General features: G+C 43.3%; 1 protein-coding gene across 1 annotated transcript in view; it reads left to right on the forward strand.

Moving 5' to 3' along the window:
• The window catches only part of DNAJC7 (DnaJ heat shock protein family (Hsp40) member C7), a 35,698-nt gene that overhangs the window by 1,536 nt on the left and 7,981 nt on the right, over positions 1-26,181 (forward strand). Inside the window, exons 2-8 of the mRNA XM_066627187.1 lie at positions 15,685-15,773; positions 18,190-18,314; positions 18,407-18,520; positions 19,507-19,581; positions 23,928-24,046; positions 25,004-25,157; positions 26,006-26,170. Coding sequence (XP_066483284.1) covers positions 15,685-15,773; positions 18,190-18,314; positions 18,407-18,520; positions 19,507-19,581; positions 23,928-24,046; positions 25,004-25,157; positions 26,006-26,170 — 841 coding nt within the window. The remainder of the gene's footprint in view (positions 1-15,684; positions 15,774-18,189; positions 18,315-18,406; positions 18,521-19,506; positions 19,582-23,927; positions 24,047-25,003; positions 25,158-26,005; positions 26,171-26,181) is intronic.

Below are 26,181 nucleotides of genomic sequence, written 5' to 3' on the forward strand. Positions count from 1 at the left end.
AGTTCTACTCTACCTGTACAGACCTTGTTGAAAAACATCAAAGAGGCCAGCGGACACCCTTATGGATAAGAGTGAAAAGAGCCAGAGGAAGCAATTCTCATTATATTGATGCAATGATTCCAAAATCAAGACAAATCCAAAATCTTGACGCCTTCCCATTCCAAGCAGTCTGGATAAGGAATATCAACCTGTCATAAACTCCTGTATTCTGAGGCAGACCATTGGTCCATTGCGTTCTTGTCTAGGAAAACCAGTAGCCGTTCTCTGGATTGTTAGACCCTTCCTAACCTTAACAAAGATTGAGCTGGGGGTAGAGTGGATGGAATTCTGCATACCAAACATTGACTGTCCAAGTATTGGCTGTCCCACTGAGCTTTGGCCCATTTCCAAAGCATACATTAGCCCCTATTTTACAATGAGAGTGGTTTGTCAAAGACCACCCATAGAAATCTAATGGCTGAGTAGACATTTTAGCCAGGGACTTCTCTAGCTTCTGTTCTTGAGCACTATGCTGCACCTGCTTAGCATGGTGGCAAGAAAGATTGTGTGAAGGAGCTGCATTCAGCAGGAAGCTGTTCTTCACTGTAGAGGGTAGCAATGAAACACCTTGTTGTGGTGGTGTTAGATTAGCATTAGGTTTCTTGTTTGGAGAAATGGTTAGGATTCCAGTAATAGAGGATCTTGGGATATTGCATATTTCCACCTTCTTGGTGAAAGTTGAAAGCTATTTTATCTCTAAAGTAATAATCTCCTTTGGACATCAGCACCATTTAAACCAAACCTGGAGGGATAGCCAACAGGAGCTGGGCAGCATTCAGTTCAGGTCAAGTAAGTGTGTAGATCAGTGGTTCTCACACATTTAGTATCAGGACCCACTTTTTAGACTGAGAATCTATCAGGACCCACCGGAAGTGACATCATCAAGCAGGCAAATTTTTGCTAGGCTGCAAACCTACCCACACTTACCTAGGAGTAAATCCCATTTACCATCATTGTTAAAAGAATATACACAGTAGCTTGTACAGGTCTGTAACATTTCTCCAAATGCAGTCGCATCCCATGATAGCATCAAGTCTAATGTATTAAAAACAAAATATTGAAATGAAATTGGACCCACCTGAAATTGGCTCACGACCCACCTAGTGGGTCCTGACCCACAGTTTGAGAAACACTGGTATAGATGTTTCAGTTCATCCAGAATGAGAGAGGGTACAACTTGGAAATGAGAATACAGTAGGACAGATTGGAAAGTGTAAAAGACCACTGGGGAAAAAGCCATACACCTGCAACGTTTGAAATAGAAAACAGTGCATTAGTGTTTATATGTAAAGTGTCTGTGCTAGAGGAGTGCTTGATTTCAAAGAAGAAAACAGATAAGTGGGCACACAGAATCCTGGTAGAACCAGTGGGATACAGTTATTCCAAGATACAAACTTTATAGAAAAGGTGGGGAGTGTCATTGTGTGTGGGGGGGGGGGTGTATATGATGTAACTGGATATGTCAAAGAAGGGTATAGAATCCAACAAGCTAGAACACTGAGGGCAGCCAGACTCCTCAGAATCATACCAGGCTCAAACAGTAATTTAGTGCTAAAGGATATGCCATCATCTTTCTATTCAAAATACTGGGGAAGAAATCAGGGAGGCATCCAAAGGAGACAGCGGTGTTGTAAGAGATAGCTTCAGTTACCCGTATATAGAGTGTCACAGACTGAACATGAATCTACCCTGAGAAAGAACATTTCTAGATACCCTAAATCAGTAGTTCTCTAGCACCAGGACCCACTTTTTAGAATGAGAATCTGTCAGGACCCACTGGAAGTGACATCATGACAGGAAATGACATCATCAAGCAGGAGAATTTTTAACAATCCTAGGCTGCAATCCTATGCACATGACATTTTGTTCTGTGATTGCTTTATGATTACTCCCAGGAGTAAATCCCATTGACTGTCATTGTTGAACGCATATACACAGTAGCCTGTTAAAAGTATAGATCTGTAACATTTCCCCAAATGCAGTCACATACCGTGGTAGCATCAAGTCTAATATATTAAAAATAAAACATTGAAATGAATGGGTACCCACATGAAATTGGTTCCTGACCCACCTAGTGGGTCCCAACCCCACAGTTTGAGAAACACTACCCTAAATGATCGTGTCATAGAACAGTTGTTCTTGGAACTGGCCAGAAGGAAAGTGACCCTATACTAATCCCATGAAGAGTGAGATTTAAGTGTTTAACCAGTGGGGAACAGTGACCATAATACTGTTCAGCTGAACATATATGTAATTAGAAAGTTCCAAAGAAGGCTAACACGTTTGCCTTTTAAAAGAGGACTTCTCAGAAAGAAGGCTGAAAGAGAATGTTGCAAGAGTGTGATCTCTCCAGAGATCTCAACTAAACTAAAGCTCAACTAGAATGTATACCATTAAGTAGGAAAGTCACCAAAAAATCCCAGAGGAGGTCAGCATGGCTCATAAGTGGAGACAAGGAAGCTATAAAAGGCAAGAAGGCTTCCTTCAGGAAATAGAAGCCGTGCCTAAATGGGAACACTCAGGAATACAAATTTGGTATGATGAAAACTTCTTTAAATACATTAGATGCAGGAAACCTGCCAGGGAGACAGTTGGACAATTAGATCTACAAACTCATTTCGTATGGTGGGCTGAATAGCATTCATGGCAGCTGCTGAGGGTCAGAAGTGATGTCATTAACCGGGAAGTGATGTGGAGATGTTGACCAGAAATCAGCACTTTATTCTCACATAGAAACTCATTGGGTGCAAATGACAGAAGTGAAAATATGCAATCTTGATAATATTTTTAAGATATGGGAGAGCCCAATTACCACACAGGCCAGATAAAGAGCTTCCATAGGCCATATCCAGTCCACAAGCCTTATGTTTGACACCCCTGTTCTAGAGCATATTGACAAATTAAATATTTATCAATTTTTATCTGGGTATAAATAGGGTATTTGGGTCCAGATGACATTCACTAGAGTTCTTAAGGAACTCAAATGCAAAGTTGTTGGTCTTCAAACAGAATATGTAACTTGTCTTTTGAATTAGGCTCTGCACCAGAGAACAGGAAGACAGACAGTGTAACACTGATATTTTTCAATGGATCAAGGAAATTTAAGGCAAGTTAGCTTACAGCACAATCCTAACTTGCACTGGAACAGGCAGGCTGACTTGCTGATTTCGGGCTGCAAGCGACTCAGCCTGGGGCAAGGAGAAACGCTTTCTCTTACCCCAGGGAGAGCTGCTGCAATCCCAATAGATCGAATCTGCGCCACTTAAAGAGGTGGCGCAGAACCAAACAGCCTGGACCCACTCCATGCTGCCCTGGAACGGGGTCAGGATCTGGCATAACTGTCAGGTCCTGGCTCCACCCCCACTTGCGTGCCACCAGCCCTCCCCCATTCCAAAACAATTCCTTCCAAGCCCCTCTGACCCCCATGCCTGCCAAGCTCAGCCAGCACGAACTTACCGAGTTTTCTTGCAGTGGATACAGCCTCCACAGGCTGGCTCACATCCTTGTGCTGATCTGGCTAACTCCTAAGGAGGTGCAAGCGTGCTTTATGACAAGTTTGTGACCCTCCCAGGCTGGTGCAAGGGTCGCGCCGGCTGAGCACCCAGTTTGGATTGCTCTCTTAGTGTCTCTTCTGGGTAAATTGGTAGAAGGCTTAATTAAAAGTTAAACATGAGGCTTGCTGAAAGAGGCTTGAGGCCTCAAGGATGAGGCTTGCTGAAAGAGAATCAGCATGGTTTCTGCAGAATCCTGCCTCACTAACATTCTTGAATCCTTTGAAATTGTCAACATACATATGATAGAAACAATCCAGTTGACAACGTATGCTTGGACTTTCAGAAAGCTTTTTGATGAAGCGCCTTACCAAAGGTTCTAAATTTAGTGGTCATGGCATAAGAGGACACGGATTGATAACTGGTTAAAAAACAGGCAACAGGGAGCAGAAATAATTGGGCAGTTTTTACAGTGTTTTTTTTTACAGTGAAGTAAGAGGCAGGGTCCTCCAAGGTCTGTTCTGGGATCAGTGTTTTTTAATTTCATCATAAATGATGTGGACTTAGGAGTAAACAGTGAGGTGGACAAGTTTGCCACTGACACCAAACTTTTCAGGGTGGTAAAACCAAAGTGGATTGTGCAGTGCTCCAGAAGATCTCTCCAAACTGGGTGAATAGGCAGCCAAATGTTAAATGCAGTTCAATGTCAGTAAGTCTAATATCACACACAGTAGGGCAAAAAAAATCCCAAATTCGCATATACAGTACACTGGGTTTCTGCAATCCATTTGTTCTTGTGTTTTTGGGCAGGCGCTCTGTTCCAGTTTAGCCATGCTCCAGCTTAGGACCATTCCAACTTCCGGACAAATCAGGATTTAAGTTTTTTATTTATTTGTCACACTTTAACCCCACCCTTCCCCCAAGGAGCTCAGGGAGGCATACATAGTTCCTCCCCTCCTTTTGTCCTCAAAACAACCCTGTGAGGTAGGGGAGGCTGAGATATAGCGACTGGTCCAAGGTCACCCGGGAAGCTTCATGGCTGAGTGGGGATTTGAACCTGGATCCAACTCCCAAACTACCACACACCATTTTGGCTCTCTAGTTGGGGTCTTGATTGGATCTGAATTATTGGTGACAAACCAGTAAAGAGATCTAGGGGTTGGGGTGAATATTTCAATAAAAACATCAACTCGGAAGGAAAATTCCATACTAGGGTTCCATACTAGGAAAGCTATAGAGAATGACTGACTATTATAACACCCCTATATAAATTTATAGTGCAGCCACATTTGAAATTCTGTGTACAGTTCTGATCACTACACCTCAAAAAGGATATTGCAGAGCTGAAAAAGAGTCCAAAGAGTGCAACCAAAAAGACCTAGAACAAGGAAAATTACAGTCTTGGGGACTTTTTATCTTGGGATGGGGAGAACATGATTAAGAGAGGACACGATTGAGAGTTATATGTGGTATGGGGATAGTAGATCACTGTTCTCTCTCACTTTCAGATAAACCATCAGCTTTAACACAGAGGTTCTTAACCTTTGTGCCTCATGCACTCTCTGGAAAACTTCAAGCTGTTCATCACCTCTCCCAAAATTGTTTTTTTGTTTGCTTTATTTCAGTTATCTGTTATTGCAGATTAATCAACCCTTATCTGTAATTCTGAAATACAGAGAATTCCTAATACGCAACATTTTTGAGTGCCAACATTTTTTTTTACTTTTTTGCCTAAAGAAATAAAATCACAAACTGTGTTTCAAGCACAAACCTTGTTTCATGCACAAAATAATTGAAAATACTGTATAAAATTACGTTCAGGCTATATGTATAAGGGGTATATGAAGCATAAATGAATTTTTTGTTTAGACTTGGACCCCATCCCCAAGATCTCTCATTATGTATATGCAAGTATTCTGAAATAGGGAAAAAACCAAAAAAGTCTGGTCCCAAGAATCAAATAAGGGATACCCAATCTGTGTTGTTATTTGCTATTTTCCTGAAATTTCACTAAATATATATGACAAAGAATAGAATTTGAAAACACAGTATTAAATTTCAGTCTTAGAAAAAAAATTGTTCACTTTATAGAATTTGAAGGCATTCATTACAAGAAAAATCAGTGAGAAAACCAAATACAATACATGTTGTGTGGCCAGATTGTCCTCGTCTAGAAAAAAAGTGTATCAGTGTGAAATATTTTCTTAATTCTGGCAACACCTCACAGCTGGTCTCCCTTCATGCACCTCCTAGAGGTGCAGGCCTCATAGGTTGAGAACCCTTGCTTTAGGGGAAAATGCGGCAAAAGCAGTGACTAATCCAGAGATGTTTGGTGAACATCCTTTGGGGCAAGTTTCTGATAATAGCTGGTGATTTGTTTTCTGAGGCTTTTAACTTTATAACTGCTGAAGGGCTGGGTGTGACCTTGGCTGGCTGAATGTGAAGGGAGAAATCAGAATAAATTAGCAATGTGGCTCCTGCCCATAAATGAATGAGGTTTTAGTTTCCTATTCCTTAAAATAGCACTCCTTACTTTTTCCTCTCAGGTCTCCAGTTGCGTGTTTGTTATATTTCCAAGACACGATAAATGACAGATTTAGCTGACCTGCTCCACATGTGCTTCTGTGTCATAGAGTGACTGGCAAACTGCTCGGCCTCACAGGGTGACGGTCAGGACTGCCTTACTTACCCTTTACAAGCAGCAAATTGCAGTATGGTTTATCTTCAGAGCAACCAGGGAAATTAGGTTAAACGGAGAGTGAGTAGCTTGCCACAGTGAACTTTCATGGCTTTAGTGGGATTTGCATACAAGTCTCCCCCTTGCAAAGCTGGAGCTGTTTCTCCTATCACAGCCATAATTAGTGATCAGCAGAAAGCAACAGGGCCAAATCTAACCTTCTCTCCTTGCCCCAGAGTCCCAACTGATCTCTTTGGTTGCCAACACATGCAAAGGACATATCTGGTACCCAAGCCTCAGAAATGTAAAAATAACTATTATGACCCACTTCCATTTTAGCTGTCGCAGACCGGAAGTGGGTTGTGATAGTTATTTTTCCATTCTCCGAGGCTTGGGAAGCCCTGTGGAGGCTTCTGCAGGGCTCTCCGCACCCCGGGAGGCTTAGTTGTCCTGGTACCCTGGCAGCGGCACAGTCCTAGGAATTGTGTCGCTGCATTCCCCCCTCCCCACAAAGACTTTCTGCGGCTCCCAAACTCCTGAAGAGTTTGGGAACCGCAGCCATAATGTGTAGACAGAAGATAATATTGTAGTGTGTTCTGGGGCACACTGTCGTTCAATGCAGAGCAAAAGTGAATTCTACCAAGCTTTGTCAGCACCCTGTTTTAAATTAATTGTGCTCTTCCCCATCCCAAACTTGTTTCAATGTCCTCCTGGTTCCTCAGCGAATGAGTCAGTGTGGTAAAAGTTCCCTGAAGACAAAAAACTTAAAAAAAACACTGCAGTACACTTGCAACTCAGGTGTTCCTGTTTTGCAACGCAGAAGGATTGGATGCACTTTGCTAGTGATGTTATCTATGACTAGGAGTGGCATCAGTGTCTGTGGAACTGTCTGCCAGTACCAATAGGAATAATAGCCAATAGTAGAAATGCATTTAAACAAAGGACTAGATGCATCTGAAAACTTTTTTTTTGTACAATTCAGAGCACGTGGCTTAATGCTTTGGCTGTTTTGAATAGCCATGATTAAAGGTTGGTGAGTACTCTGTTGATAAAGTGTACTGTTCTAAATGTTCTACAACACCTGGATCTAGCTGGGCTAGTTGGGCCACTTACTGCAGGCTCCTCTTGTGTTGGTAAACGCCTTGGTCCTGGCTGTGTTCAAGAGTCTTGAGGACTATGGGAAAGAAAAGACCTGCTTTAAGGGCTATGGAAAGTGTAAATGATGCCTCTGTAGGGGAGTAGGGTGGGGAATGCCAGATGGAAGCTGACTTAGAGGATTTTATTGACATGGCTTCTCAGCACAGATGGTCAAGAGGGTCAGCGTTATAAAATATATGAGAACTAAAAAGCTGGCCAGTACCTTCTTTTGACCTTGCTTCCAGGTCACCATGCAAAGGAAACCCATCTCATTACTAAGAGACATGAAATGTAAAGACTTTTAAGAGATTACCATTTCTCATGTTACCGTTTGGTGGTGTCTCCAGGAAGGAACTGCATGCATGTCTCTCAGCAGTATCTAGAATGAGAATCTCTACTGGAGTAAATACAGTCATCTTTATTTCATAATGTGGAGAGACCCAAGAGTGAAGGATCTCCAAAGGCTATGTATGACTTTGAATCAGAAATGTGACCATTACCATCACAAAGGAATGTCAAGTCAGCTTGTGAATATCTGCAAGTATAGAGATTGTGATTGTTAGCAGTCATTTACAGTCATCTCTAAAAAGTTTCATTCCTTAAAATGGGGACATTTGCCTTGTAAGTTTGCGGCAGATCTCATTCTTGTACATTTTACAGCACTATGTCTCTAACATCACCTTGGCAGAAGTAGAAGGTCTCAGCAACAGTGGAAGTAAATAAGAACTTAAGCAAATGTGAATGTGGCTTAGTGCATGTATGGCACAGGACAAGTTTGATGCACTTGAACTGTTCAGGTATTTCATTTCACCTGTATCCAGAGATAATCCGTTTGCAATCCCTTCCCTTTGTGGCGTTGTCCTGGAATGATTTCATGAGAGTTGGAAAGTATCAATAGCAGTGAGAATAAGGTTGGTTAAAATGTGATGCTGCACTAACAAATCCATTGGGTTCTTACAAGTTCTTTAATGGGGAATAGATTAACTGGCTTCTATTTGTAAAGTGTTAGCTACAGACATCAGGAATCAAATTGTCTAAGAGGGGAGACATATCATTAACCTCGGACCTATAGGTGGTTCCTTTTTCGGATTTTACCCATTTCCTGCTTACTAGCATAAGATTCTGTACACTGAGAAATTGACACAGTCAGTCCAGAGCAGGAATGAGAAAGGCATGTCATGCACAAGTGGCTCCAGGGCAGGTAGCTCTGGGTTCTGCAATCCAGACAGTGTTCTGCAGAGCTGAAACAGCCATCAGAGGGCTCAATCCTGTCCAACTTTCCAGCACCGGTGCAGCAGCAATACCACCCCAAGATAAGGGAGGAAATGTTCCCATACCTTGAGGAGGCCTCTGTGAGTGTCCCTCCATCACAGGATGCAGTGCACACCCCGTTGGCCCGGCCCCACTGGCACTGGAAAGTTGGATAGGATCGGGCCCTTATTTGTTTAATATAAGACCATGTTATCTAATATTCTGCCTCCAGTTGTGGCAAATTCTGGAGCGAAGGGCAATAGTGACTGAGATTTACTGGCAGTGGTGGCAGTCCTCCTTGACCCTAGGAAGACCCAGTAGAGGTAACCTTATTCTTAAAAAAAATAAATGCAAAAGTTTTCTTGTTTCCAACATAGTAAAGCACCATAGCTGTGATATCTTAATACTCCTTTTGCTGAGGCAGCCAAAGGGTGTATAGTATAGGTGAAATAAAAGTATGTTCTTTTTCCCTGCTACTGTACAAAAAGAATTGATTAGGTGGGCAGCTGTTGCTTTGTAGGCAGCTTTCAGCCTGTCTTAACCACAGTTTTTCAATTATCTTTTCTTTACAAGTGTCTTATCCAAGGAGTTCCTCTAGCCAGGCTTTGTACTCCTATTTGGAGTACAAAACTCTCTGACTTTTTAATAGCGCTTGTATACTTGGCAGCCGGCTGATTTCCAGGAAAGAGAAACCAAAGCCAGCTGAATTTCTAGCAGAGCAATGCAGGGCAGTGTATGCTGCAATGAAAGTGAAATACTGACAGGTTATGAGCTGCTTGTGATGAATGCCTCAAGGGCAAAGAAAATTCTAAAGGTGCAGGTTTGAGGTTGCAGTTCTTTAGAAGTAACTTTTAGCAGTCTGCCCCCCCCCCCCGAAGCAGTGTGTATGAAAGGAATCTGCAGAATAAATGTGAGGTGAGCAGAGCAGGTGTTTGCTCTTCTAACACTGTGTTGGAGCAGATAGATGATTCCAGTTCTTTGCATAAAACACTAGGGGGCAGAGGTGCACAGATGAATATTTTCAAGCATGCTACAATAACCTGCATTGTGTGCTGTTTGGCCTGCAACTTACAGTCAGGGCTGGAGGAGACACACAGCTCATCTCTGGGCTGTCTCTTCCTGCCAACAGAGTTAACTCTCATCTTGCAACAATTCTAGAGACTCCAAAGAGTAGTGTTCTAAGCCATGGGTCTCCAAACTCCAGCCCATGATTCAGATCTGGTGCACCATGATACTAATTTCAGGTGTGGCATGGTGGTGGCAAAGCCTACCGTTCCATGCTGCAGCCTCCTTTTTTTGCACCCGATCTTTTCAGCAATTTGCTCCAGGCAGCCACTTCTACTCCACATTGCCCTAAAACAGTTGGTTTTCAAACTGGGGCGTCACGACGCCCCAGCCTGAAGACCCTGACCACTGCCCCCTTAAAGGGTGGGGGCAGCGAGGAGGCAGGGAAGAGGCAGCAACGCGATTCTGGGGATCGCTAAGTGGGGAACTGGGATGTACTTACCAGTCCCTGCAGCAGCCTTCCCAGGGTGCGGGGAGCCCTGTGTGAGCATCTGCAGGGCTCCTCAGCTCATAAGAATTGAAAGTGGAGCAGTCGCACTCCGCTTCTGGTTTTGCGGAAGTGGGGCGCGATCACTCCACTTTTACTTTTAGAAGCCTGGGGAGCCCTGTAGACGCTAGCGCAGGCTGCTGCAGGGACTGGTAAGTACATCCCAGTCCCTGCAATCCCCCCTTAGCTATCCCTGGGGATCGCTTCACTGCCTTCCCCCCGCTCTCACCAAGACTTACTGTTGTTCAACTGTTGTTAACAACTGTTGTTGTTACTCTCCCCAAGAGTTTGAAAACCTGCACCCTGTTTTCCAGGGGGTGTGGCTGCCTGGTGTGAGTTGTTGCAGTGAATGCATGTTCTCCTACCATTATGTATTAAATAGACCTTCCGGTTGGCGGATACTTGTAAGTCTTTAGTCAGCCCTTGAGACTGAACATGAACAATGATCCTGGAAGCCGTGGCAGCTAAAAATTGAGTGAAGATGGGCTATCATAACATGCTTTCATATTTTCTGAGGATGGATTATTTTGGGGGGGGGGGCTGTTCTGTTTTCATATATTTGTAGCTATGGGGGCCAGGAACTTGATGAGTTTTTAATCAAAGAGGAAGATTAGGTTGCTGCTCTCCTAGTTCTCCTCTTGCTTGGTCAAAAAGGGGACTGGAGTGTGGGGCGAAGTGTCTAGCTGGGGAAGACAGCAGGCAGACATGGGTGGAAGGCACCCATTTTCAATTCATTACCTCCTTCAGTAATCTCTTCATTCTGCTTCATGGCAGGGCTGACCCTATATAGAACTGTGATTTGTTCTAAACAAAAAGCAAGAACTTTTACTTTCTTCCTGTTGCATGCGAGAGAAAAGGAGTGGTGTATGCAAACCTGCAGGTCTCCAAGCCTTGTTTATGCAAGCGCTAAATTAAAGTTTAGTATTATAGCAGAACCAGGCCACTGTCAGGTAAATCTCATTTTTGTTTTTAAATGAATGAATCAGAGTCCCCTTGACCCTTGTATGAGGAGAGCAAATAATGTTTACAGACATTGGAGAGTTAAAACGCAACATTTTCAGGATTTGTCTAATGAAATGCTGAGACAGATTTCTCTAGACAGTTTTAGAAAACATGGGCTTGAACCCTGTAATAAGGTGGGCTTCAAGTACAAAATAAACACTATAATCCTTTGTTATAGCATAATAATTCACTGTAATTTCGACAACATGGAACAGGGAGATTTTAACAGATCAGGAGGTAGGCAGAAGGACTAATCATGTGGGAGTATAAGCAAAGGAAATAAACAGAACTCGTTGAAGAAGTGACTTTCAATCTTCCTGTCTCCATATAGCACTTTTCATACTGTCTCATCCTCTGAAGAACTCCTGCATATTGCTGAAGAGACCAGAACATAGTCTGGATAAAGAGTTCATGGGCCAGGTGTGTTGGGCCTCACAGTTGCCTCACGTGAACTGAGTGTGTGCTGTAAAAGGCACCTCCATCACTGCACGCTGCAGGAAAAATTGGTAGCATTAGGCAAGCTCTCTTTTAGGAAGGTTCATCTGCCAATATTGATTTAATATAAATTATTTCTTTAAATATTTTAATCCCATCTTCCCAGTTAAAAACCTGTCACAGCAACATAATCAGTCATTGATACCGACAATCTCATTAAGAAGCCCCTCCATTCCCAACAAGAGTCTGAAAACCACACTGTTAAAGAAAATGTAACTGTGATTTCTCTCTTAAGTTTTGTTTTGTTGCCAGGGGAGGAGAGAAATGCAACATTTCGTATTAAGGAGGTCTTGCAAGAAAAAAGCAGATTTCCCTGGTTTTTTCCTGAAGAATCTGCCTGAGTCCAAAATAACCCACGGGTCAAACACCAAAACTGCAGCCAGTAGGGTCTACCATGCTTCATCAATGTGGTGAAGACACACAGAAGAGGATTTTTTTTTTAAGTCCTGCCCTTGTTTACTAAGGACTCTGACTGGACAACAAGGGAAAAAATTCTGATCTCCTGATATCACGAGTGATTGTTTCTGTTCTGAGCAGATGCTACTGCCTGAATGAGGTCATTCTGTATGGCCTGCGCTGATGTAGGCTGCGTTCCCCACTTGCTACTTTTGAAGCTGGAGAAAGAATCTGGCTTGGCTAAAAATACAATCCAGCTCTCTCAATGAGACTCTTTGTTGAGGAAAGAGTTGGCGTCCCTCTCTGGTGAACCCTGGAGGTGGAGGACAGAGCTACAACAAAGCCCTAAAACGTCTCCTCCCACTACTACGAAGCTCCTAGACATTGTACAGCTGCATTAGGAAGGACTCCAGTGCTTTGAATGTGTACTATGAGTGCCACATACCTCTAGGCTACCATGGCCCTGAAGCAGAACTGAAACTTGGCCTCTAGGCTACCATGCCCCTGAAGCAGAACAAGCCCCTTCCCCTTGTACAGATGGAACAGCAAAGCCTAATCTCAAAGGCCAATGTGTTATTTCAGAGACCAAGAGCTGAAAGCAAAGGAAATCAGTGGTTCAAATAAAGTTGGACAAAAATTCTGCAGTAGATGTTACCTTGTGAAAACTCATTCAACCACTTTTAGGTTGTTTAGACCAGGTTTAGAAACTGAGGAATCTGCTTTATATGCAGTCAGACCCTTGGTCTATCTAGCTATTGTTGTCACTTTCTGATGGAGACTCTCCAGATTTTTCTGCCTTGCCCAGAAATGCCAGGGGTTGAACCTGGGACCGTGTGCATTTTGCTCTGCCATGAAGCTGTGGCCTTCTCCTTGAGGCTCATGGGACCTACTTTATTTTCTGCTAGAATCCTGAGGTTCATCAGCTGAGGCCAGCTGGCGAACAGTGACTCCAGGGCAGACACACCCATTTAGATTAAGAACCGCAATGCCTCTGAGCACATGTTCAGCCCAGGAATTTATTTTCAGTAGCAGAAGTGAACTCTTGGTCACCCCATAACTCCTGACTTCCTTTAGCTTAGGCAGTCTAATTTAGAACAAAGTAATGTTTTGTTGTTATTGTTGAACAGTTGGGAATTAGTTGAGAATCACCTAGAAATCTAGTAAATCCTACTTTACTTTCTGCCTACCTTTGATTTAAATACATGCACACATGTGTTTTTGTTTCCTCCTTTTTCTGCAGTTGGGTCTGATTTACCCTTTTAGTGCAATCCTCAAGTTTAAAAATAGGATAAATGCAGAAGGTGGGGCAGTTGTTTGGGAAAACTAGAGCACAGTCCAATTTATTGTGGGAGAATACAGGAAGTATGAAATGGTATGGATTGGGGAAAACGGGTTACATAATTTTAATGCTCCAAAGTGTTACAAGGAACAACACTTTTTTCCTGGGGTATTTTGATACGCTGAGTGGCTGTTGGTGTCTTTTGACAGTTACCTGGTTTGTATGACCAGAACTGATAGAGACTTCTGAGAACTGAAAATTTGTTTGTTAAAGAGCAACAGCAGTTCTTATGCTTTGCTTAGGGGAAGTAGGGCATGATGGCAAGCAGTGTTCTGTACCGTGGCTCTTGTTTTTCTTGTATGCTTATGTCCTGGATCTCTTTCCCCTCTAAGACCAGTCTACTACACATTATGCAGTGAGGTAAAAATCAGAATTCTGGTAGAATTCTGGACAGTTCCACTTCAGACTGCAGACATTTTAGAATGCCTTCCATGCAACAAACCTCACTGAATATCGCTAATGAGCACATTGGAGGAAAGGTTTTGCACAGACCACTCCCTAATTTTCTGGTTTACTACATGTAGGAAGCTTTTTATGTGGAAGAGGTTTAAGAAATATGACTCCCCCTACCTGTACTGTATTCTGAAGTGGAACAGTCCAGATTTCTGCCACTTTGGTTTTCCACTTCACTTATATGATGTTTAGAATGGATCTTACAAACAGCAGATGAGCTGGCAAACTTATGTCAAGACTCTTCAGTTTCAGACTGCAGGTGGATGCTTCCCCCATATATTAGAAACAAAATCCTGCACGTAGAAAAGTAGCTTGTCAGACAGGCTAGAATTCTTTTCCCTGCCTTCTAGTTTTTCTAGTGTGCAGGGTTTTTGGTATAGGGGAAGAATTCAATAACATGAATGCATACTTGCAGTCTGAATTCATACAGTCCAGGCAGTGTATCTGCTGTTTGCAAAACAAAACCAAAAAGAGCCAGTTCCCAAACCCCTCATTTTCCAAGTTCTCTTTTTTCCCTTCCAACTCCCTAAGGACTATTGGTGCCTGCCCACAATGATGATGATTAAAAAATAAATAAAGTGAAAAGGGCTAGGAAAGGAAGAAATGTCAGCCTTGATGGAGTTGCATCAGTTGTTCTTTTGGACTGCCTGAGCCTATTGGACTGCATGTGCTGCTCCCTGTGCCATTCATTGGATTAAGTGACAAATCAGGGTCATTGTCAACTTCTTGAACCAAATGTGATTGGCTACAGTAAATGTGAGCTGCACGCCTCTTGGTCTTGACCTCCACAGGCCCCCTTTTGAGCTGAAATATTCTTGGATCCTATTGTGTTTGAGAGCTGATGAACTGTTACATTCTAGTGAGAACTGCCTTGGGGGAGGGAACACTGAGGGGGTGGCCAGAATGAGGTTAAAACTATGTTAACACACCCCAACACAACCCTCTTTTGTTTTGTTTTGCTTTTCTTGGGGACTTTCCTAACATAGCTTGCATTGTCCACTCCAGAACGCCTTTTGGTTGTTGTGGGTAGTGAGGGGGGTAAAGCTCTGTGCTGTGTTCTGGCTTTGCTGAAGAAACCAGTTCAGAGCCTTCTGCTTGGGGACTCAGGACTGACTTGTTTCTCTGTTTGGTTCAATGGCTAGAGCCTGAGATCTGGATTCCCAGCTTGGTGGGCATTAAAATGGCACTCTTCAAGAACTACCTTTATGTCCTGAAGCATTTGTTCAGTAGCAGATAGCAATCATATTTAAGCCTTGTTATGTACTTTTTAGGCAAATATTCAGTTTCTCCCCCCCTGCCAAAGGGTATTGTGCATTTTCTCTTTAGCAATGTGATAATGCCTTCTATTAATTTGGCTGTTTCCTCTAATCACCAGATTGTGAACAATGGGTTATCTTCAGTGATTCAGCAGGGTGCAAAAAATAAGTAGACCTACATAAATTTAAATATGAGCTTTAAAAGTCTCATTGTAGGAGTTGGATCAGTATTCCATGTTCTCTCCCGGGTGGATAAATATCCATGGTTTTTCAATTGAGATTTTTTTATTTAAATTGTATTTTAAATAAATATTTCAACTAGTCTACCAAAGAGACTTTTGCACCCCATGTTCTATTGTGTAACTTCCTTCTGAAAAGTTCTGGTTACAGTACTCAAAGCACCCTCTTGCTTGGCATTGCAGCATATGTACAGAGAGAATGAAATAGAAAGCCTTAATTTCACAATTCTGCTTCTACAGATAAAAAGTCTATAGTGCAAAGAGGCATGAGGTCTATGTGATTAGATCGCCGTCCTGTTGTCTTGTCTATGCTGGATGCTGCTGCCTCTTCCAGGTTGTGATATCTTGTCTTTTCAGAGAAGCAGAGTCCTTCAAGGAGCAAGGGAATGCCTTTTATGCCAAGAAGGACTATAATGAAGCATACAACTACTACACAAAAGCCATAGGTAAGAAGAAGTAAGGGGAGAGGGGATATTCACCTGACTTGCTAACCTAAAAACTGGAGCAATCTGACTATGGGAATATCTTGGGCTTGATTTCTCTCAACAAAGTTTTGTAAAGGTTGAGCATTCCTTATCCAAAGTGCTTGGGACCAGAAGTATTTTGGATTTTCTGTATTTTGGAACACCTGCATATACAGGTGTGCCCCCATATCTGTGGGGGGTTCCATTCCAGGACTCACCCACCCCTACAGTTAAGTGAAACCGTGGATATGAGAGAACACCCCTGCCACCTTCTGAAGACGAGGGGAGCAGAGCTCCCTTTGCTTCCAGACAGTCTTCTGAACCTAGCAGAGGCCCCACCCACAGCCTCTTCAGGCCGAAACTCTTCAGGTTTTACAGGCCGAAAAACTCTACTTTTGGTTTTTGACTGAAAACAGGAAGTGACAATTTTATGCCTTTAAAAGGCATTTGGAGGTCCTGGGAAAAAAAAGTAAGGGGAGTTAGGAGATTCACCTGACTTGCCAATCTAAAAACTGCAGTGATCTGGCTATGGAAATATTTTGGCTTTGATTTCTTGGAAGCCCTCCGGGGAAAGCCTTCCGCAGCCCTCCTAATGCCTTTTAAAGACAAAAATGTCACTTCCAGTTTTTTGCTGAATATCAGAAGTAGCATTTTTCAACCTGTAACTGTCATTCTGAGCCCTGCAGAGGCAGCAGGTGGACATGTGTGGCCTCTGCTGGGCTCAGAAGACTAGAGGCGAGGGGAGCACAACTTCCCTCACCTTTGGAGAAGGCACGCGTGTGGGCGCACAGACCCGATCCGCAGATAAGTGAAACTGCAGATACGGGATCCATGGATACGGGGGGCCCAGTACATATTGAGAGATCTTGGGGGTGGGGTCCAAGTCTAAACACAAAGTTTGTGTTTTTTTTTTCATTTAACCCTTACATATATAGCCTGAAGGTAATTCTATACAACATTTTAAATAATTTTGTACATGAAAGATAATTTGTGATTTTATTTCTTTAGGCAAGAAGTATTTTTAAAAGTCTTGTTGGAACTAAAAAAAAGTTCCATATTTTGGAATATTTGGTATTTCGGAGTTCTGGATACTCAGTCTGTATTTCTGCTCTGTTCTAATGCATTCGTCCCAATCCAGGGTCAGCAATCTGTCTACAAGCAATAGGTTTCCACAGGTAGATCCAGTGTACTCAGTGCAAAGAACCCTGTAATGCATGTACAAGACATTTCCCAAAAGGGATTCACTTGTACCCAAACTACATTGTTCTTCGCAGGGTTAGGTCCATTACAATGATGTTGTGGCACGTGCATTAGGGACGGGTGCATGCGTAAGCAGCCTAGTATTCAACATGAGAAGATGTTGAATTGCAGAGACAAAGCTCAGAGATTTGCCATTTCACTGCGAGCCTTGGTTGTGGAGAACAACTTGAAAGCATGCAAGCAGTATTTGATGGCTCAGAAGCCATGAGTCAGAAGCTAATCTTTTTGGGTACTTTCCTGTTGATTCTAGTCTTATCTCCCCTATTGTCCCATTTCTCTGTCTACTTCCTTACCACCTACAGCTCCATTGCAAAGGTACAATCACTGAAATAAGTGATGCCTGCAAGGTGCCTTTCTTGCAGCCTTGTAGTAATTGCATAATTTGTTGCTAGGGGGAGGACTCGATAGGACTGGGCTTCCCTGGTGAGAAGAGTTTTTAAGGACAGAGTTACAAGAGTTTTTAAGGAAAAAAGAAAAAGTATTTTTAAAGGGAGTAGGAGTAACTCCAGTTTGGAGTGGGCCTTGGGCTCAAGAGCCTCCTACATTGGTGGCCCCCAGTGTAGTGAGCCTTTGCAGGCCATTAGGTAGTGAGAGCATCAGTTGTAGTCCCCATGCTGGGAAACTAAAGCCCCATCACCCATTTTAATTATTCCATGCTATGCTGGGATCATCATGGAAGGCTTAAAATGGCAGCCGGGCTCCTGGTGCTGAGACGAATGGTGAGAAGGGAGAAGTTTTAAAGGAGGGGGCTAATCAGCAGTAGTCTATCCTGAAGCACTGGACTGAGGCATTTGTCCAAGGGTGTCCTGTGCTGATGCAAGGGTGGCGGTTGGTAACTAATATATGTAATGATTTTGCTTCTTGAAATTCATAGCAAAAGTAGTTGACGCTTGAGGTGTATAAACTAGCTTTTTAATTGTTCATTACATTTTAATTACTGAGGAAGAATGTACAGAACCCCCAAACTCTTTTAGATGTTGAAACTTTAAAAAGGGATTCTGTTGATTATGGTTTGTGGTGTTCATTTTTTGCTGCAGCTTTATTGAAAACAGTAAAAAGAAGCTGAGGATTTGGCACAGGGTGATGGATTTGACTCCTTGGTTTTTATACTAACCACTGTCCTATTGCACATTGTCAGATGCGTGTCCCAGCAATGCCAGCTACTATGGAAACCGAGCTGCTACTCTCATGATGCTTGGCAAATTCCGGGAGGCCCTGGGAGATGCCCAGCAGTCTGTCAGGATGGACGACAGCTTTGTGAGGGTATGTAAGTCCACCTGTGCAGTTCCCCTGGAGTTAACCCCCATTTACAGATATGCCACTAAAGGTTTTTTATCTCTCCTCTGTCATGTCAGGGACATCTACGGGAGGGAAAGTGCCACCTATCCCTGGGGAATGCCATGGCTGCCAGCCGCTGCTTTCAGCGGGTTCTAGAACTGGATCACAAAAACGCACAAGCTCTACAAGAGGTAAGGTGATTGTGACCAGATTTGTCCAAAGAGGTGGGAAGAGTGCACTGTGCCAAGATAGTTGTCCTGAACCTTTATTTGACCATTACAGAACCCCAGGATGTGTTAGCCTCTGCTTGTATTAGTGTCATTTGTTAATGCTCTCTCTGGTTGTCTTTGAGTAAATCTGGAGTTCAGTTTTAGATTTCAGTTTTAATTTGTAGGTTTATAACCAGTGCTTCTTAAACTGTGAGCCATGAAAACTAGCCAGGAGAGCCATGGTATCCTTGCAAAAAAAAAAACTGCTGCCCTATAAAATGTATAGGATTGTGGCCCTAATGGGGAGCAGCAGCCAATGGCCCAGTAGGTCAGTGGGGGCCACCAGTCAAAAAAATTTGGGAGCCACTGGTTTATAACTATCCATCACTCAAGAAATTCATACAAAGAGCAGTACTGCAAAAAATATTTTCCCCTGTCCCTGCAAACATAAGCAGATGATGAACTCAAGATACAGCAAATCCTTGCTGGGAGATGTGCAACCATCCTGCCTATAAGATAGCTTCTCTAAGAATATAAGAACTCCTCCTGTTTTTGTTCTTTAAAAAGGCAAGAGGTAATATCTAACCTCTAATCTCCTTGGCCACTTTTCAGAATTGCAGTTTTCCTAATTAGATCTTGATTATAATTCTTTAGAGTAACAGACACACAGGAATCCACATCTCTATCATATAGGACATGGGTTTCTTTTTAAAAAAAATGGAAATTTTTGCAGATATTGCTTGTATGTATCCATATCCATCAGCAAAATCATGAAGACTGGAAGTGATTCTTCAATAAATAAAAACAGTGATTTCCAGACATCTGTAGCTGATATCAGATTGTATGTAATCCAGAAACTGGAGAGAAGCAACAACCCCAGTATGGATGCAAAGGCCATGGATGGAAAGACTGGTTGGGTCATAAACATTTATGGTGGAAACTCATACTGTTCTTGCCTTTCCTTCCAGCTGAACAATGCCAGAACTGTTCTAGAATATGAGAAGATTGCTGAAAATGACTTTGAAAAACGTGATTTCCGGAAGGTGTGTTGAAGCTGCCCTAAGCTAAATCAGAGCATTAGTCCTTCTTACCCGGTATTAGTCTAGTCCGGTGGTCTTCAGCCTTTTTCATGCCACAATCCCAATAAATAAATAATGTGATTGGGGACCCACTGTTTACCCCTCTCTCCACCATGGACCCTATCCGCCCTCTCCCTGCCCCCATTACGCCCTCCTGTTCACTGTAACTAAATATTCTTATTGGCGAGAGCAGAAAAATTTACCATGAAGCCTGTGAAAGCTGTTTTAGTGCAATTGCTAAGAATCTCAGCAGGACTGGGACACCATCTCCTGGTACCTGAAAGGGTCCACCAGGTAGCCTCCCTCCCTTTGCCTGGTAGTTCTCTAGTCCAGTGGCCTTAGACCTATTTTGTTCCAGTAAGTTACCAGTAAGCAGCTGAAGTTTTGTGACCTCATTGGGGTCGCACTCTCAAGGCTGAAGAACTCTGGTCTAGTGTGATTTGCAACAGCTCTCAGGCAGAGGGATCTGGAGCTCTGTTCCTTGCAGTTCTTTTAATCGTAGATGATGGGTCTTGAACCCGAGGCCTTCTGCTTCCACAGCTGATACTCTAACTGTGAGCTACAGCCCTTCTCATAACTAGTGTGTGAGTGCCCAAGGAAGCACTCGTCTTTCCATATAGGTGGCACTGTCGCTTGAAACACTAGTTTGTTGAGCTAGTAGTGCACTGGAGGTCCTTCTCTTCCAGTTGATAGTGCAAGAACTGCTTTAGTTTGTTGGCATCTGTTTTGGTAGGGGTGCCCCAAATACAAGGGAAAACCTATATGTTAGAGGTTCTAGCTGCTGTCATGTCAGGCCTCTTTCCAGCTTCTCCCCAAATGTAACTAAAATGGATGGGATCACCTGATGAAGATCCTTCTGTTTGGGGCAAGCTGTGAGGAGTGGAGGGAGAAGGATTTTATGAGCCTGCACGATTTCTGACCCAACAGCTCAAGTCTTGATGACTTTAGCCAGGTCGTTACAATCTCCTCCACCCTACCCCCCCCAAAGGATTTGTAGTCTTTGATTCTTAATTATGGTTTGCATCTTCTGGATCTAGAGTGTCTGTTTCATAGATCTGTCAATTTTTATAATGATCATTGTTTTTCAAACTTTCTCACTTCAGAATTCCTTTTCATGCTGACGTTTTATTTGCCAGAGAATCTCTGCTCTCTGTATGTTGATAATTCTGGGAGGTGTTCTTGGGCTCACACTCAATGTACACATCCAGTCTGATATTTTGATTTCAGCAGTGGCCAGTCATGTGCTTCTTGGGAGCCCAAAAGCAGGCCATGTAGGCGTAATAGAAATTGCCTAAAGATTGCTAACTCAGTTTTAAGTGTCCTGTAAAATGCTTGAAAGGAATACCCTGCATTCTGTTATATTGCATCTATGAGAGGTGGGTGGTAGAGTGTGTGATTGAGATGTACCTGATGACTAGAGGTATGACAGCCCATGGTAGAGAGTTTTTCCATCACTATCAGTGAAGCTTGTCTGTCATTACTGATCTTCTCATTGAGAAACTACTGACCAGCTCCTGCGGAGCCCAGTTTGAATATCACTGAGCTTAAATTAGTATAAGTAGCAGGGATTCGCCTGAGCATCTTTGACTTTCATGAAACAATCAACTTTCCTACTATGAATAATTGGGATTTTTTAAAAGGCAGTTAGTTATACAGGTGTTTCAGTTTCTGTCTCCTAGCACTACCTAATTTTCTACTTGCAAAAATAGAACCTTTACCATTGATTTTTAAAACCTACCCAGGTAGTAACCAGAATCCATTTGTAACTGAGTGCTGCAGTTACTTGGCAAAGAACTGTTCTCCAATATATAGTGTTGGATTCAGTGCTCCTGTTTTGCAGGGTGAGGAAGCCAAGAGAGGCTGAGAGAAAGTGACTTCTCTAGAGCCATCCAGTGAGCCTATGGCTTAGCAGGCATTCAGACTCCCAAGTTAAAAGCCTGATCTCTCCCCCTTGGAATGACTTGGAAATGGGTCTGGTTCCCCCCACTCAGGCCTGAAATCCTTGGGGCTGTCTTTGGAATGTAGTCCCCTTGAGTAACAGGGGAATCTGTCTTAATGGCTCTTGATTGTCCCCATGTGCCCCTGCTCAAGTCTATGTACATTTCAGGGCAGAACAACTTTGCCCTCTGCCCCTTGACCTCTGCATTAAGGCCTCCACCCATCCCAGAGAATTCCTACTTCACTGCTTTCTGATTGTCAAGAGCAGCTGCTTTGCCAGGGACAATCTGAAGTTTGTCTTAAGGAAGAACCCTGCCTTGTCTGAGAGTCGAGTCAGCTCTCTCCAGGCCTCTCCATCCTTTGGGCACTGTCAAACGTGCCCATTGTTTTGCGAGAAGAAGCGCCTCCTTCCTATGGCCTCCATCATCTGGAGTGTCTTGGCGCTTCCCACAATGCCCAGTGGTGATGTCACCTGTGGGAAGGGGGGGTTGAGAATCCAGCTGAGCCTTGAGCCAAACAATGGTCCCTTCTTGTGCAGCTGCCTCTGTCCTGAAGCTGCAAGAGAGCCTATGAAGTCATTCACTGAGGCCTGGACTGTGAATTTAGTTGCCTCTTGTGTATAGATGGTGTCTTCATTCTGTCTGCTTTTACTTTCACCACTGTTGGTCCTGTTAAGTTTTAAGTGCCTCCCCCTTCCCCTGGTGATCAGAGTGGGAACCATGTCTGAGGAAATGGGGCCTCTTGTAGACCCAGTAAACTCCTTTTATTTATTTCATCTGTTCATATTTTACCTCAGAAGCAGCAGTGCACAGAGCAAACAAGAGGCCTAACTAGACATAACTGTGGTAGATGTGAGATGTTTAAATCTACACCTCCCCAGTCATGCAGGAAATGAGGTGTGTGCGTGCATGCTCTATTAAAGAACAAAGGTGGCACATGAACTTTCTGCCTACCTGTCCCAAACTTAGGGAGGTTTGGGGTGCTCAGAGTTCTTGGCTCTCGAACCCTAAAGCCGTCAAGGCCCCGCTGTTCAGTAGTACTTCCACCACCCTGTATGTGCCAGTGCCTCAGTCCAGGGACACTGACCCTCTAGGCTTAATTCTATCCCTTGCAGGCACTGAGCGCTTTCTCCAATTAAAGCTTCAGTCCTCAAGTTACTAGACCTCAATGAGCACTTGGTAGCTTGCTGAACTGCTAGGCAGGATTCTGAACCTTTGTCCCCAACAGACAATGAAACAACTTAGCAAAAGAGATTTTAGTTTATTAAGTACATAAGGTTACATAAGGCAGCAAATGCTAGAGGCATTAACATCTAGGAAACATATCAGCAGTAAAATAATAAAGATAGCTGGCTATCTCTATTAATACCTATCTCTCACCTGGGTCGGCTTCTCTTGTAGATCCTTGAGCTCCAGGCTACCTGTGAGTTCAGATGCCCATGGTGGATAATGGAGCTCCCAGCATGCAGGATGTTGCACCCAAAACTCTGTCCAAGAAGGAGCCTTGGGCACTCATTATTATACTTCTCATGCTAATAGTACTGAGGTTACTTCATACTTATTTAGACTGTCCAATCAGAAACTTTTGAGGACAGAACCTTCTTAAAGTTGGCTTGGTTGCTATCCCTCCTAGTTCTTACCCCTCCCAACTGGAGATCCACAGCTGCACTTCATCAGCTTGATAAGGCGCCTTTCTGTCTGCAGAGGTGCTAACATTCCAATGGGTTGTAATTCTTGTTGTCTCTCCTTTCTGACCAGCAAAGGAGAGACAACAATCTTTTTGTATGTTTACTCACATTTTTGCAGCTAGGAATTGCTAACCACTTCTCTGTTACTGACTTAGTTTGGTTCAGGCTCCACATGCTAACCAAGGCCTAAAATGTACATATTCATGACACTACCTGCAGTGTATCACCCTGCACCTTCTCTGATGTGATTTTCCTGCTGCATTCCAGGACTACTAGCAGCAAATCACATTGGGGAATGGGCTGTAGGGGTCTCCCTCCCCTGTTGTGGTCTTCCAACACCTTATATGCAGAGACATACTGTCTCGTACAGCTTAAAGGCATCAGTAGATGGTCCCTGAATTTGTATCATCCCCTTAAAACCATCTACGCTAGTAGCGGTCACCACATGTTGTGGTTGCTAATTCCATGCATTAATAACTTATTGTGTGAAGACTTACTATTTGCAGTCTGTTCTAAATCTCCTGTCAGTACAGAAATTGGCAGTCTGACAAATGACTAGCAGAAGGCCACTGTTCCCAGGTGTATCCAGATCCCAACAGCCATGGAGCTGTCTCCCACCCTCAGTGTCTGGACTTGCTTCTCCCATTCTCAGTAGCTGTTCTCTTGCTGTTGTTTTTTGTGCCAGGTTGTCTTTTGCATGGACCGTGCTCTGGGGTTTGCTCCCGCCTGCCACCGGTTCAAAATCCTCAAAGCAGAATGCTTAGCGTTGCTTGGTCGTTATCCTGAAGCACAGTCAGTTGCCAGGTAGGAAATGCTAGAGCACTTCTGTGTTGTGAGGGAAAAGCTGTGCAAAATTTTTTGATCAGCATTGGGGGAGATGAGCAAGATTTGTGCCTTGAACAAATGTAATTGATGCTTTCATCCCGTTGCCTGCATAATTGATTCTCTTCTTAGGGACAAAGATATTGCAAAATTTGGATTGGAAGTTTTTTTTTCCCTTTTTGACCTGCGTGAATGTGCTCCTGCTAATCTCTGGAAATTGCAGAGAGATTTTCTGATGATAAAATCTCTGGCAATTCTTACTCTGATGTCAGAGATGGGCAACAGAAGCAGAAGAGTCTCTGACTGCCGTTGGCTGAGCTGCTCAGGTACTACAGTAGGGCATGGCAAGGAAAAGCAGAAGCAGCCTCCTCAAATATCTGTTCCAAGGTGACTCGACATTTTGGGGGAGCTGAGAATCTCCTCATGCCCCCAGCTAAACATCTTTCCCCCGCCCCAGGGAGAACAAGTGGGTGTTGGCTCAAAGGGTTTGTGGTTCCCTCTTCCCAAGACTCTTCAATTTTGGCTCAACCTGCCTAACTGACTTTGGCAAGTGAACCCCTTCTGCATTGTACTGCATGGCAGGATCTTATAAGTGAAATTGCTTTACTGGGTCAAATCAATTTGTCTGCACTGTTAAGTGAAATGCCTGCAGGTTTTACCATCATAGCTACTATATTATTACATAAAATAAGCCCTGCTGGATCAGACTACAGATATGGCCATCAAGTCCACTGTTTTGTTTTCAACATCAGTCGCATTCCTCCAGTAATCCTGCAAGAACGACATGAGGTTAATAGTCCCTCATTTATTATCTGATTTTTCAAAGAGAAACTGCCTCTGTACTTGGAGATGTTTTGGGTCTGGTCCTGCCCACCATTTTGTATTGTTGCCCACCACCCTGTCTCAGAATTCCAGATTTGTCTTTTTGCTGTGTTTCAGTGACATCTTGCGAATAGACTCCACAAATGCTGACGCTCTCTATGTCCGAGGGCTTTGCCTTTATTATGAGGACTGCATCGAAAAGGCTGTACAGTTTTTCATCCAGGCGCTCAAAATGGCTCCTGACCATGATAAAGCTTGCCTCGCCTGCCGTGTAAGTACAAAGAGAAGCAGCCCCAAGAATGATGGCCTGATACGTCTGTGGGAAGTATAGGGGAAAACTATCACCTGCATTTCCGTGAACAGAAGCAACCTGCTTTAATTGGGTTCTCAGGAGGATCAAGGGCTTGTGCTCTTCAGATCATGTATAACATGGATCATGTATAACAATAAACAGAAATGTTTTTATTCCTCTTTGAGGCGTTCAGGAGGGTACTGAAGATGACGAATCAATACCTTTCATATTTTGTAGAATTTATTTTGTAGTGATTCTTTGTGTGCTAGTCATGGGAAGGAAAGGGACACAGGCCTTGAAGCTCTTCCTCAGATCAATGAACGTGTTGTTCAGTAGCTGCAATTCTGGCAACTATGTCTCAACCAGTTGGCCAAAATGCATTGGTGGGCCAGTTATGGCTTGCAGGCCATGGTTTGGGGATCTCTGGTTTAACCAGTTGATTAGATCAACCAGTTAAAAACACTGTGATCCATTAAAACGGTACCTCAATTAATCAGACAAGAATTATTTTGAAAAATTAATCTGTTTGATGCAAGTACCTCTACAAATTGAAGGTTGCAAGTTCCACCATGGAAGATTTCTCTTTTGCCTGAGCAGAGAGCCTCTGCACTATGCAGGGCACCCAAGTGACCTCAAAAAACCAAGGAAGGTTGCTATTTTTTCTTTATAATGGTTTTATTCCTATTTGCAGATTTGTGCAGATTTACTTGAATCTCAACTAAAACTCATCAGTCAGTCACTTAAGGTTCTTCTCGTTGAACAAGAGAATAGTATTTTTTTTACTGCCCAGATCCTTAAGTTGGCTTGTGGGCCATTTTCTCTTCCAGAACGCCAAGGCGCTGAAAGCAAAGAAGGACGACGGCAACAAAGCCTTCAATGAAGGGAATTACAAGTTAGCCTTTGAACTTTATACAGAGGCCCTGGCAATAGACCCAAACAACAGGAAAACCAACGCCAAACTCTACTGCAACCGTGGCACAGTGAATGCAAAGGTAATAAGGAC

This window comes from Tiliqua scincoides, chromosome 5 (genome assembly GCF_035046505.1).
Source record: "Tiliqua scincoides isolate rTilSci1 chromosome 5, rTilSci1.hap2, whole genome shotgun sequence".
Classification (NCBI taxonomy): domain Eukaryota; kingdom Metazoa; phylum Chordata; class Lepidosauria; order Squamata; family Scincidae; genus Tiliqua; species Tiliqua scincoides.